Source organism: Electrona antarctica, assembly GCF_951216825.1.
Source record: "Electrona antarctica genome assembly, chromosome: 9".
Taxonomy (NCBI): Eukaryota; Metazoa; Chordata; class Actinopteri; order Myctophiformes; family Myctophidae; genus Electrona; species Electrona antarctica.
Window position 1 is genome coordinate 18,152,402 of NC_136790.1, and position 13,334 is coordinate 18,165,735.

General features: G+C 43.0%; 1 protein-coding gene across 4 annotated transcripts in view; it reads right to left on the reverse strand.

Moving 5' to 3' along the window:
- kiaa1328 (KIAA1328 ortholog) overlaps positions 1-13,334 on the reverse strand; it is a 53,606-nt gene that overhangs the window by 28,773 nt on the left and 11,499 nt on the right. For all 4 annotated transcript variants that reach the window (XM_079510229.1, XM_079510228.1, XM_079510230.1 and 1 more), the window contains one exon: positions 1,321-1,445. In XM_079510229.1, coding sequence (XP_079366355.1) covers positions 1,321-1,445 — 125 coding nt within the window. The remainder of the gene's footprint in view (positions 1-1,320; positions 1,446-13,334) is intronic.

Sequence of the window (13,334 nt, forward strand, 5' to 3'; positions counted from 1 at the left end):
GCATAGTTGCACTGCTCAGTTCACACAGGTGTGATTTTCACATTATCCACCACTAGCAACTGGCAACAAACCATGTGTAACCCAGATTCGGCACAGACGAGGGACTAAATTAATTTCATTCTTATGCCACCAAAATGTGGAACGCCCTAACAACAGTCATTAAGACATGCGAATCCCTCGACTCCTTCAAAACCACTCTCAAAGGGCACCTACGGACGGCTGCAATTTTTTACCTCCTTTTGATGATTTCCTGTTTTTGGTTATATGGTAGTGTATATGTGTACGTCTCTACATGTTCTGATTAATTGAAAAGGGTGGACCCTATTGTAAACAAGTGTAATGCTTTATGGTGTCGTCCACAGTTAACAGTTTTTGCATTGAGTAATTGAGTTGTGCTTGAAATGTACTGTAATTCTACAAACTGTTAATAAATACTTCAATCAATCAATCAAGCACGCCTATACTCTGAGGGGAATATTAGCCGAAAATAGCAGCACAAAAAAAGTTGGAGAAGCACTGCATTATCGTACGAAGAAAAATAAATCAGTAAACATAAAAAGTTGAAATACGGACATACAGGGTTTCTTGCCTGCCGCTGACTATAATGTGTGAGCAGCGAGGAGTGCGTGTCAGTGGGGGAGCGAGCGTGCCGTGATGGATGGTGAACGGGGCTGCTGTTTGAAGACGGCTCGCTAGGGAGTAGGCTTACATGCACATTAGCGCTCCCTGGCCCCCCGCACGTGATGTGTGCAAATACATGGGAAGCCAGGGACAGTCAGCCCGTGTGTGTGTATGTGTGTGTGTGTGTGTGTGCGTGTGCGTTTGTGTATACACATACTACATCACACCAGTGGTTCTCAAACTCATTCGTGCCAAGGACACCCATGCACATTGACATGTATTTGGCCGCGCAGCCCACATCTGAAAATGTTCTGTGCCAGGGAACGCCACAGAAGAGAAGATTTATGCAGAAAAAAGGAAAATTATTCAACGTTCAAAAATAGCAGATGTGCAAGCTGGCAGCGCGGCACAAAGTGCCACGCTGTGAGCTTGTAGATCTGGTACTTTTGAATAACAAAAACGTATAAATGGATAAAGTGGCAAATTGCTAAATCAATAAAGAAATGTGTTTAAAAAGTGGTTAAAATGATTGTGATGCTATATGCTAAATAGTTGGCTGGAACCCCCCCCGGACGGTACCACACTTTGAGAAACACGGCATTACACACACGCACAGCCACACACACACACACACACACGCACGCACACACCCGCACACACGTCACGCACGCACCCACGCACATGCACAAGCACACGCACCTTGCCGTGGGCTGGGGGTTGACTGAGCTGGGCGATGGACTGGTTGAGCTTCTGCTGCTGCTGAGACAGGTACTGTTGATAGAGCACCAGCAGCTCCTGGCACTCTCTGTACTGCTGCTGCAGGCCTGTGGCACGCCCAGGGTTAAGGAGCACATCAAACCATGGCTCAATAGTGGAGCTCGTCCTGAACTACCAAGTACCAACACCTAAAAACAAGTACGGTTAGGTAGAAGCATATTTCAACAAAATAAAATGCAATTAAATTAAATATGCCAAGTCTTTGAACAGTTTTAAAACTTGAAGAATTGGCCCTGATGGGCGAGGTAGAACAGAGCAAGGTAGGGGGGCCCCTGCTTGGTCTGCACCGGACCCCGTTTGTAAGGCTGGTATTGGGTCTCTTTAAATCTAATGTTCTGTTTACGCATTTGGACTTGACTGTCTATCTTGAGTGTTATGTTACGACTACAATAGAACTGAATAACCTGTGTGTTGTCAGTTAGACACTTCTACCTACAGTTGGAGGCCATCGATATTGTCCTTTTCTTTTTGCTGAGGTTTGCGTGATCTGCGCAAAAGGACAGTTAACCCATTTTGGGCGTGAACCCCTTTTGGTGTTTTAAACATTGTTATAATTTAGCAATTGAAAAATAGCAGATCTACAAGCTCATAGCGCGCGCTACGAGCTTGTAGGTCTGCTATTTTTGAAAAATCGTGAAAATATTTATTTCAGAAAACTGGAGGATTTAGAATGATTTTTTAAGATTTTGAGGTCAGGCCTAAATGATAAGGGACAATATCGGTGGCACCCAACTGTATGCTTCAATTATTTATTCTGGGACCGCAATGGACTTTTCTTTGCAGTATCCTGATCATTCTACCGTACTGTATCCTTGGTGAATAGGCCTATCTCACAGAATTTCCCCGCCCCCTTTCCACGCCCTCTTTCGGAGCTAGTGGTGATAGCGTGAGGTCACTCCATAGACACTACATGTTAACAGAGGTCATTTAAGAAGTCTACAACTTTTGTTTTCTCAAGGTAAGGTTTGTTCTATCTGTTCGAGCTGATTTACCATCTTGTTTGCTTCATAATAATATTGGTCACATTTTTACATTAGGAAATGTACTTAGATTCTCCAGAGAAAGAAACGTGTAAATGCTAATGTTAAATGACACCACTAGCTACCGGAAAGGGGCTGTGAGATAGGCCTATTGTATCTCTTGAATGTATCAAACACATCAAATCAAAAATAGATAAAAAACATTAACACTTCTGAATCTGGCGGTATGGGCAGGGGCCAGGTCCTGCTGGAAGATGAAATCTGCATCTCCATACAGATCCTCAGCGGAAGGAATCATGAAGTCCTCTAAAACATTCTGGTAGACTGTTGCGGTGACCTTGTCAGTCATGATTTGGGGTGCAATGTCCAGTGCAGGTGTTGGTAAACTCTGCTTTCTTAATTCCAAGGTCACCGCAACAGTCTACCAGAATGTTTTAGAGGACTTCATGATTCCTTCTGCTGAGGATCTGTATGGGCCCCTGCCCATACCGCCAGAAGCACCACAACCTGGTTTGATGCCCATGCCATCACAGTGCTTGACTGGCCAGCCAACTCGCCGGACCTAAACCACATTGAGAATCTGTGGGGTATTGTCAAGAGGAAAATGAGGGGCACCAGACCCAAAAACAAAGAAGAGCTGATAGCAAGCATCAAGGAAACCTGGGCTTCCATAACTCCCGAGCATTGAGGCTGATTGCCTCAATGCCACGGTGTATCGAGGCAGTGAGGAAGGCAAAGGGATTGCCAACCAAGATTGAAGATTGACATTTCTGTTTTGAAGTATCATAATGGTGAATTCTTCACAGTATTCACATTTTTTGAAATTCTGTTTTAGTGGGTTTTATGAGCTGGAAGCCAAAACTGTGTAAAGATAAACAAATAAATAATTTACGTTGTGTGCACTGAATCGATAATCTATGAAAGTTAAACTTTTTCTTTCTTTCTTTTCAAAATATTTTTATTGTGATTTCAATAGTATAGATCTCAGGCATCATAGGGCAGACATAATGAAAAGAGTATTATTGCACAAATCAAAACAAAACAACTTTTCCATGATATTAATTTTTTTTGGAAAGGTGCTCTACTGTCCAAAACTTTTTAGTACTTTTCAGGACTAAAATTCAAAAACAGCAAAAGTAGCAGATGTGAAAGCTTGTAGAACTGTGTGACGCTGTAGTATGATCAAGTAGGGCGTACTTTTATGAAGCAAGTACAAACACAAAAAAGTTTAACTATGAAGGTAAGAGGTTTCCGAGTCTCTGAGTAAAAGAAAAAAGGCTCTCTAACATCATCACCCAACATTTGATACAAAATGGTGGTCATGAAATCTAGGTTGGCAATTAAAATTCAATTACAGTTTTGCTTCCACCTCCCGCGGTCTCAATTGGACATTTGACCGGTAACAAAAGAGAGAACAGCAAAGTTGCAAAAACAGGAAGGGAGAGGGGGCGAGAAAGAGATAGAGAGAGAGAGCAGCCAGCCAACAATATCAAAGTTGTTGTTGTGGCACAGAGCTGTGGCCATCTGGGTCGGGCCGAGCTACGTTGAGCTGAGCTGGGCAGTGCCGCACCGTGCCAGGCTGTCTGCCAGACACCGAGCTGGCAGACGGGACACCACTAATCTGGAGCGGAACCGCCGCTGCGCCTCAGGAGCCCACTAATGATGGTGGCCGCACCACACACACACGCACAGACATGCACACACACGCACACACCCGATCGTTGCTGTCGTTGGCGGGAAACCTCTTATCTCCATATTTTTTTAACTTTTTGTGGGTTTTTTTTTTTCGTGAATTAACGCTGTACTTTATCACACTAGACTGACTAGAGCGTCACACAAAAGCATCAAAAGCAGCGGCTCGGCAAGCGCGAAACGCGTCGCGAGCTCGTACATCTGCTATACTTTTTTGCCGCTTTTCTTTTTATCGAGGAAAGGAAAAGTTTAGGACATATGAGGTTTCCACCCGACAGAGGTGTTAGAAATAGCTGAAAGTGCTGTATAGCCGAAAAATAGCTGATGTACAAGCTTACAACAACGCACCGTGCTGTAGATTGCCTTGAAGATCTTTTTCGGTGTGCGACATTGGTGCACAACTAAGCATACAATAGGGAAAACTGTAATCCTAAACCTAAACTTTACATGTCTAATTCTAATAGGCTACTAGCCTATATCTCCAACTTTTCCTAATTGCAAGCCTAACGCCAATGTTTGGTGGACACTCAAAAGTATAGTAATAAAAGCATGCGCACACACACCTATGCAGCAGCAGAACCAACACATCCACTGGTAATAAGCATGAAAATGAAAATTACTCACACCCGCCCACACACAATCAAACACAGACCTTCCTCAAACAACACTGGTGCGCGCGCACGCACAGTCGCGCGCACACACACACACACACACACACACACACACACACACACACACACACACACACACACACACACACACACACACACACACACACACACACACACACACACACACACACACACACACACACACACACACACACACACACACACACACACACACACACACACACACTCTACAGGAATACAAATTCCCACACCTGCACGAAAATAGCCTGCAAACAGAAAACACGCCCAACAACAATAAAGTCTGTGGTACGCGCACTCCCACAGATAGCCAACTGTAAAGTATGTTCCTCCAGGCCGTATCTTTTTATGACGATGGCCCTGCTCTCTCCGCCTGATGAGTTTCAACATCGCAAAAAAAAAAAGAGGCACCGTCTTAACCCATTAAGACCTGAGGCCGATTCAAGAAAATGCCTTCGAAATCAGCAGTTCTCACTCTTTTTCCTGCCAAGCAAGACCCCCAAAATGATTATGTAAGTATTTGGCCGCGAACCCAAAATCTGTAAATGTTTTGTGCCAGGGACACCTGAAGAGAAGATTTGTGTTAACTAACCCACCGACCAACCAAGGTTCATGTTTTAGGTTGTTATTAGAGAAAGTAAAAGATGAGATTTTTTTTCATTTGCTGCTATCTTTCGTTTTAGCATTTTTTTATGTTTTTGACAGGGGGGGGGGGGGGGGGCATTCCAACATGGGGCTAAATATGTATTTTTTTTTACAAAATGTTATAGAAATGTGTTTTTTATTATTTACTATAGTCCTACTAGACCCCATGAAATTACATCTGGCCACAAAAGATCACAGGATCTATTGAATGTGAAGGGGACAAACTGACATATTGAGCCTACGACACAGGCATCCCCCTATAGTACCCCCCTTCACATTCAGTATGATCTTGTGAGCTTCAATTCTGAGAAAAACACCGCTAAAGATCGTCGCTAAAGATAGTCTGGACAGAGGGAAAATATTGACGTTGTGACATCACAAGACGGAAGCAAAGCGCTGCCCGGCGACGGAGACGCCAAGAACTGGTGAATATAATATTTGCGATGCTGTATCGCATTTTAACACTAAGGGTGTGTCCGATCACGCCCACAGTCTGTGACTATTCATTTAATCCGTCCAAACACGCCCTTAGCAGAAAATGAGCTAAGAAATGCAAAATCTTTCAACATTTTTCAAACACTCGAAAATAACACATGCTTTCCCGGATTGAATGGATTAAAATGGAAATCAAGAGTTCAAAGCAGAGTTGCATTGTGGGCCGGGAACGCTCGCTTAAGAAAACACTTTGGAGTCTGAAGACTTCAATCAGTCTGTGGAAATGAGACAGAGCCACTGGAAGAAACGGGTGCAAAGGGGTGACTTCCAAGCCGAGGCCCAAATTGCAATGCAGTCAAGCAGGCACTGTTCGCCATGTCTGCTTATTATAAGCGAATCAGGGCTTGATTTTCTTCTGTAAAGTCGCTTCCAAATATTGGTAGTTATTGCAGGTTGTGTTGTTTTTTTTTTGGGGGGGGGGGGGGGGGGGGGTGCTTGTTTCTAAAGTGTAGTTGCTTATTTGGGATACTGGAGAACTCGCCAGTTAACCAAGTCGCCACGGCGAAAGATTTTCATCAATGTCTTCATCGTTATGCTAACATGCTGTCTTCATCAGTGTAGTATGCCAAACTCACAGATGTTATAGTTAATTTCCAAAGTGATCAAATTATTTTGTGCAATTAAATGGTCAGCTAGATGATGATAAAACGGTGAGTATGTGAATACCAATGATAAGTAGGCCTACCACCATTTCAGGAATTGTTTACTAATGAATTACATTGTTTCGGTACTTTGGTGTTGAAACTTTTAGCATTCCTACTTTCTCTAGTGTTAACTCTAAACAACTATCCCCTCTCTCTCTCTCTCAATTCAATGCAATTTAAATGAAGGTGAAATAAAACTAAAATGCACTAAATCGCGGCGAGTTGGAAAACTGGCGAGTTCTCCGGATACCCTTATTTGGACTTGTGTTGTTGAAACCAGTGGTTCTCAAAATAATGTATGTCAAGGACCCCCCACATTATTGTCCATGGACCTACTTTTGTTCCAGGGACACCCAGATTTTTTTAGAATTGTGGGCCCGGGAACGCTCGCTTAAGAAAAGACTTCAATCAGTCTGTGGAAATGAGACAGAGCCACTGGAAGAAACGGGTGCAAAGGGGTGACTTCCAAGCCAGTGGTTCTCAAAATAATGTATGTCAACCCCCCACATTATTGTCCATGGACCTACTTTTGTTCCAGGGACACCCAGATTTGTTTAGAATGTAAAAAAAAAAAAAAAAGATTTTCACTTGATTTGTTTTGAAAAAAGCAAATACACAAGCCTACAACGTGTCACGATGTGACGCGTTGTGAGCTTGTAGATCAGCTATCTTCTAAGAGCCGCCATATGTACAGTAGGTTTGAAGTGCTACTATGTGGCCTACTTAGTCGCTTCTTTTGGGCTCGTCTTCATAGACCTGGCAACACTAGCAGGCAGCTTTTTCATAAACACAGTGCGGGGGTGGTGGGAGGGTGGACACTTTGATTGAACCCTCCGTCTATGCATGCAGGACTTGTCTACTTTGCTGCGCCTGATAATGTCTGTGGCAAGAGTTTCTATAAACGGAGGCAGAAGGATATCACAAGGACATCTCCATCATGTAAACCTGCTCTGGGAGGTCTGTTTATTTATGCAGCACCAATAGGTCTTTGCACGGGATCGGGATCAAGCTGGATGCCGTCTCTGTCCGCTGGAAAACTCATACAGTGTATTGTCCACAAGATTGGTAATTTACAGCAGTGGTTGCCAAACATGGGGTCCGGGGACCCCCAGGGGTCCTTGAGGGAGTTCCAGGGGGTCCCCAGCTAAATGATAGTTAGGAACCAAATGGACCCTGGATCGTGAGTTAAATGAGCTTTTATTTTACAAATCCCATTAAATTGAGGTCTGTCCGTAATCCTAACGCATGTCAAACAAAGTCCTTGAAATGAAAATAGTTGAAAATCACTGCTAGAAACATAACATTCTTCTCTTATGGGGGTCCCTGGCTGTCATATCTTTTCAAATGGGGGTCCACGGGCAAATAAGTGTTCATTTGGGGGTCCTTGATATTACAAAGTTTGGGAACCACTGCTTTAAAGGATTTACATTTTTTAAAGAAATGGCAAAGCAGCAGGTCGACAAGCTTTGATACTTTTGTGTGACGCTGTAGTATGATCAGGTATATAGATGTTCACTTACGAAAAAACACAAAAAGTTAGAACATGGAGATAGGAGGTTTCTGCCCGACAGAGGTGATACTGTGTATACGTTTCTGTTGTTTCTCGGTTCGCGGAACCAAATTCACATGGTCAGCCATGACTCAGACACAAATCTATTCTTCCAGCGGGCAGATACTGTAGATTACTGACGTCGCCATAACCACACAAACCCACATACACACACTATCAGCACTGTCAGGCAGAAACCTTGTATGTCCAAAACCGTTACTTTTTTTTTTTTTTTCATTGGACTTTGGATACCCATGTATAATCCTGTAGGGGAAATTCTATTGTGTTTAAACAGGTATTTCAACTAGTAAAACAGGTAATGCATAACATCATGGGGCATGATTCCCTATTTGCATCGTTCCCGAATGGACCGGCAACCAAACGGGGCACCGGCCTTGTGAAGTATAAAATAGGAACATTCACATAAAAACTGAGATACAAGGTTTAATACCAACAACAACCCCACCTATGCTTCCAACAGCACTGCAGTAGCCCACCCTGCTGTGAAGGAAGGTAAAGGCGTGTTAACTTTAATCCGCTGACGGACAGACTGACACAGCCCCTGCACGGTGACTGGCTGCTGCGGGACTGTAAGGTAATGTGGACAGAGTGGCGTAACACAGATAACATTCAAGCTGCTCTGCCCGTCCCTCCACTAAATGACAACCGGCTCCTCAGCCTTGGACGTCAGCCAATCGGAAGGCGGAAGAGCATTCGGCGCCGGCCGGGCCCCATGGTCTTACAATCGAAGCGGCGAAAGGCGCCGTCGACGACGATAGCTCCTCCGACCCTGCTCTGAAAATACAAAGAATGGAGGGGCTTGTATAGGAAGAGGTTTCAGATGGGGAGGGGGGGGGGGTTGTCAAAATGATTCACTCCCCTGTCAGACCCAAGACCCAAATGAAGTAATGAAAACTGGCTCAAGGTGGAACAAATTTGCGCAGGTGGGAGGGAGGATATTTTAAAGCCTGCTTTAGCACACTGTGCCAAATAGATTGAGGCCCGAGCTGAATCGTGAGAAAGTCGAGGGCGGAGACTGATGTTGTAAGTGTGTGTATGAGACAGGCTGTGTGTGTGCGTGTGTGTGTGTGTGTGTGTGTGTGTGTGTGTTATACGAGAAAAGGAAGCAACGATGGGGAACTGATGAAAGAAGACAGTTTACATAACCGCTTCAATACTTGTGAACTCTGAGAAGACCAGTGCACGTGCAGTGCACACAATAGTGGAGCAGATTACTGAAACGATCGTTCACTTGATGGTACAAGCACCAAATTTGGCACACAAGTGCTTCAGAACCTACTCTCTCAGAAAAGTACGTTGTCCACTTGAAAAAACTAAATGGCCACCATTTTTCAAGATGGCCGCCTTTCAAAATGGTTTTAAACAGTGTTTGAACTATAGTTTGATTGAATAATCCTATTGTGATGGTCGAGTATGAGAAATCCAATTCTGCATTTAGCAAATCAAAATTATTGAATATTATGATGATACAATGGGAATTAAACAAAAAGCTAGGGCAGATTAAGTCAATATTCCATAAGAATCTTTCACTTGGTGGTACAAGCACCACATTTGGCACACATGATGTCCAGGATGTACTTTCTATGAAAAGCACGTTATCCAGCTGAAAATCCAAGATGGCTGCCAGTTTTCAAGATGGCCGCCTCGTCAAATGCAAAAAAAACAAAACAACAAAAAGGTTTTCGAAGTAAAATTGTGTTAATGATCCAAACATCAACATGAATGTATTCTGATTGTAAGAACTCAATGGTGTTGGAATTGAATTCCAATATGGCCACCAGTTTGCAAGATGCAGCTATTACGTGACTCAAAATTAGCGTTTTTGGAAGCTGTCTGATCATAGACATTGTTGAAGGGCAACATCATTCATTGATCATGCATTGAAATGCTGTGGTCAAGCTCTATTGGTTTGTACTTTTTGTATTATATAAGAGTGATGTCAAAGCACAACCAGGAACACACTGGTGACATCACTGCTGTTAGACTCAGCATGGGGTTCAGTGCTGTAGTTGTGGTTTACTAACTGTTGTAGTGTAGTTTGTTGTATTCTTTAGTGTCCTAATGCTAATTAGCCCCTGTATAATATCTCCACTAGAAGTTTAGTTAGTATTGTTAGTATTGTAGTTAGATAGCCGCACCTGAATTGACAAGATGTGCCACCGTGGGAGAGCTGAGACAAGGGTAACGGAACTTCAGTTACCTGGATAGTGTACAGATCGCACAGGACTTAAATGGAACTGGATGAACGGTCGTGCTAGGTGTAGGGCACCAGATGCTTGAACCTAGATCAAGGTTCAAGGTTGGACTTTATTGTTACTTTATTGTTACTGTCCTGTACACATCTTGTGTACAGGACAGGTACATAAGAGTAAAACTTATTTTAGTTTGGCTTCCTTACAGACAATGCAGCGGCATAGATAGCAAACAACAAAAAACACAGCAAGCACATGCAAACGAAGGGATAGAATAAAGAGTGCTAGAAAAATAGTAACATATACATGTGCATGTTTTCCCTGTAGTAGCAAAGTTAGGTAAACTTTCGCCCTGGTTCTTATCAGTTCGTTCATGTATCTGATTGTTTGGGGAAAGAAGCTTATTTGCAGTCTATTTCCAGTGGCTTTGAGACTGAAAACGTTTTCCATGTGGCAGCATCCGCAAGCATCTCTGCGGTTGGGATGGCTTGGGTCCCTCATAAGTCCACGAGCTTTGCTGACACAACGATCGTCATACAGGGCTTCGATGGGGGGGAGATCACATCCACTGCACTCTTCGAATTTTTGCATGTCCATCACCAGGATCATTCTGAATTTCAGCTGCTCTCTTAGTGGAAAACTGGAGTTTCCGTTGCTAAACATTTGACCGACAATTTTGGTACTTTTTGGTATTAACTAACTAACTCGGCGCATGGAAACTAGGGGCTACTATACTATCCTCTGCCTATTGGGACGTAACTCGGACGGTGCTGAGTTGGGTCTGGTGGCCGTCGCAACGCTCGGCACGTTGTCTCACATGGCTCAAGGCCACCAGACACAGCGCGCCTCCGTCATTGACATCAGTGACACAAAAATACCATTATCACCCGTCACAATAGGTGATAATGACATACTGAAACAGTGAGTATGCCAGTATGGCCATATTGGCCGTATAAAGGTGCTGATAACGGAGGATTTCGCCTATCCAATACAGAGATAACGGTCGAATGGGGTGGAAATACGGGGAGACTTCAACTCCTCTTTCGTATCTGTTTGACACACTTCCTCCAATCAGTTTTAGTAGCGGAACATCTTGTGTTATACGGTTAAAGGCTGAGGGCTATATCCTTTTACCACCCAACCGTACAAAACATCAAAGCACATTGAAATATGGGATGCATCTAGGTTCAAGCATCTGGTGCCCTACACCTAGCCCGACCATTCATCCAGTGCAAGTCCTGTGCGATCTGTACACCATCCAGGTAACTGAATCCCTGTTACCCTTGTCTCAGCTCTCCCATGCTGACACATCCTGTCAATTCAGGTGCGGCTATCAACTACAATGCTACAACTAACTAAACTTCTAGTTGAGATATACACAGGGGCTTATTAGATAGCATTTAGGACACTAAAGCATACTACAAACTACAGTGAGTACACCACTACAACAGTTAGTAAACCACAACTACAGCTAGTACGCTACAAGCATACACTGAACCCCATGCTGAGTCTCACAGCAGTGATGTCACCAGTGTGTCCTGGTTGTGCTTTGACATAACTCTTATATACAAAATTAAACCAATAGAGCTTGATCACAGCATTTCAATGAATGATGTTGCCCTTCAACAATATCGGTGATCAGACAGCTTCCAAAAACGCTAATTTTGAGTTGCGTAATAGCCGCCATCTTGAAAACTGGCGGCCATATTGGAATTAAATAATTGACACCATTGAGTTCTTCCAGTCAGAATACACTGTTTGGATCAGTGTGTTGATCACACATTTCTGTTCATTAAAGTTATACGTATTTATTTGACGAGGTGGCCATCTTGAAAACTGGTGGCCATCTTGGACTTTCAGCTGGATAACGTACTTTTATTAGAAAGTACATCCTGGACATCATTTGTGCCAAATCTGGTGCTTGTACCACCAAGTGAAGGATTATTATGGAATATGGACTTAATATGCCCCACTTTATCGTTTAATTCCCATTGTATCATCATAATATTAAATAGTTTTGATGTTCTAAATGCAGAATTGGATTTATCATACTCAGAAACATATATTTCGATGTATAGGCCATCAAAATAGGATTTTATAGCTCAATATAGCTCAAACACGGTTTAAAACGACCTCTAATGTCGGCCATCTAGAAAAATGGTGTCCATTTTGTTTTTTTCATGTGGACAACGTACTTTTCTGAGAGAGTAGGTTCCGAAGCACTTGTGTGCCAATTTTGGTGCTTGTACCATCAAGTGAACGATTCTTATGATATATTGACTTAATCTGCTCCACTACAATACGCATTAGTAACTATAAAATATAAATATGCAGAAAACAATTGTATGACACTGTGCCCGCCCGGTGTGGTCTTTATTAGGCCTATGGCACGGTACGCTTATTTTTACTGAAACTTTACACAGACCCTCCCACCGGCTTCTCCCGTTGTCTATGGCAATAGTTCTTGAACTTTTCCATGCCCAGATTGATATACATTTGACCACGGACAAATCCAAAATAGTCATCCCTAGAATACAATGGTAACAGCTAGAGTTGTCCCGCTCCGATCGCGTGATCGGGAATCGGGGCCGATTACGTCATTTTCAAATGATCGGAATCGGATCTGGAGGAGAAAAAAAACCTAATCAGGCCATCCCTAGTATCAATATTATATCCATATCGTGATATTAGACTGGATATTGGCTGTGATTTTGGATATTGTACTATTGTGATATGACATGAGTGTTTTATAAAAAAAATATAAATATCGGATCGGGAAAATAGAAGATCGGTATCGGCAGATACTCAAATTCAAAAAACGTGATCGGGACATCCCTAGTAACAGCATCACAATTTTGATTACTATATTTTGTGAAATTGTTGTCATGTAATCCAACATGTTCCTCACGCCAAAATGGCCAATAGCTAAAGAGTGAACTGCGACTTTCAACTGACAACGTACTCGACAAATTAATATCAAGCCACAAACATTTGAATAAAAGTTGTGAACAAGAGATGTTCCCCTTAATTGGCAGGAGAAATCCCTTATCAGCATCACGGTCACACAC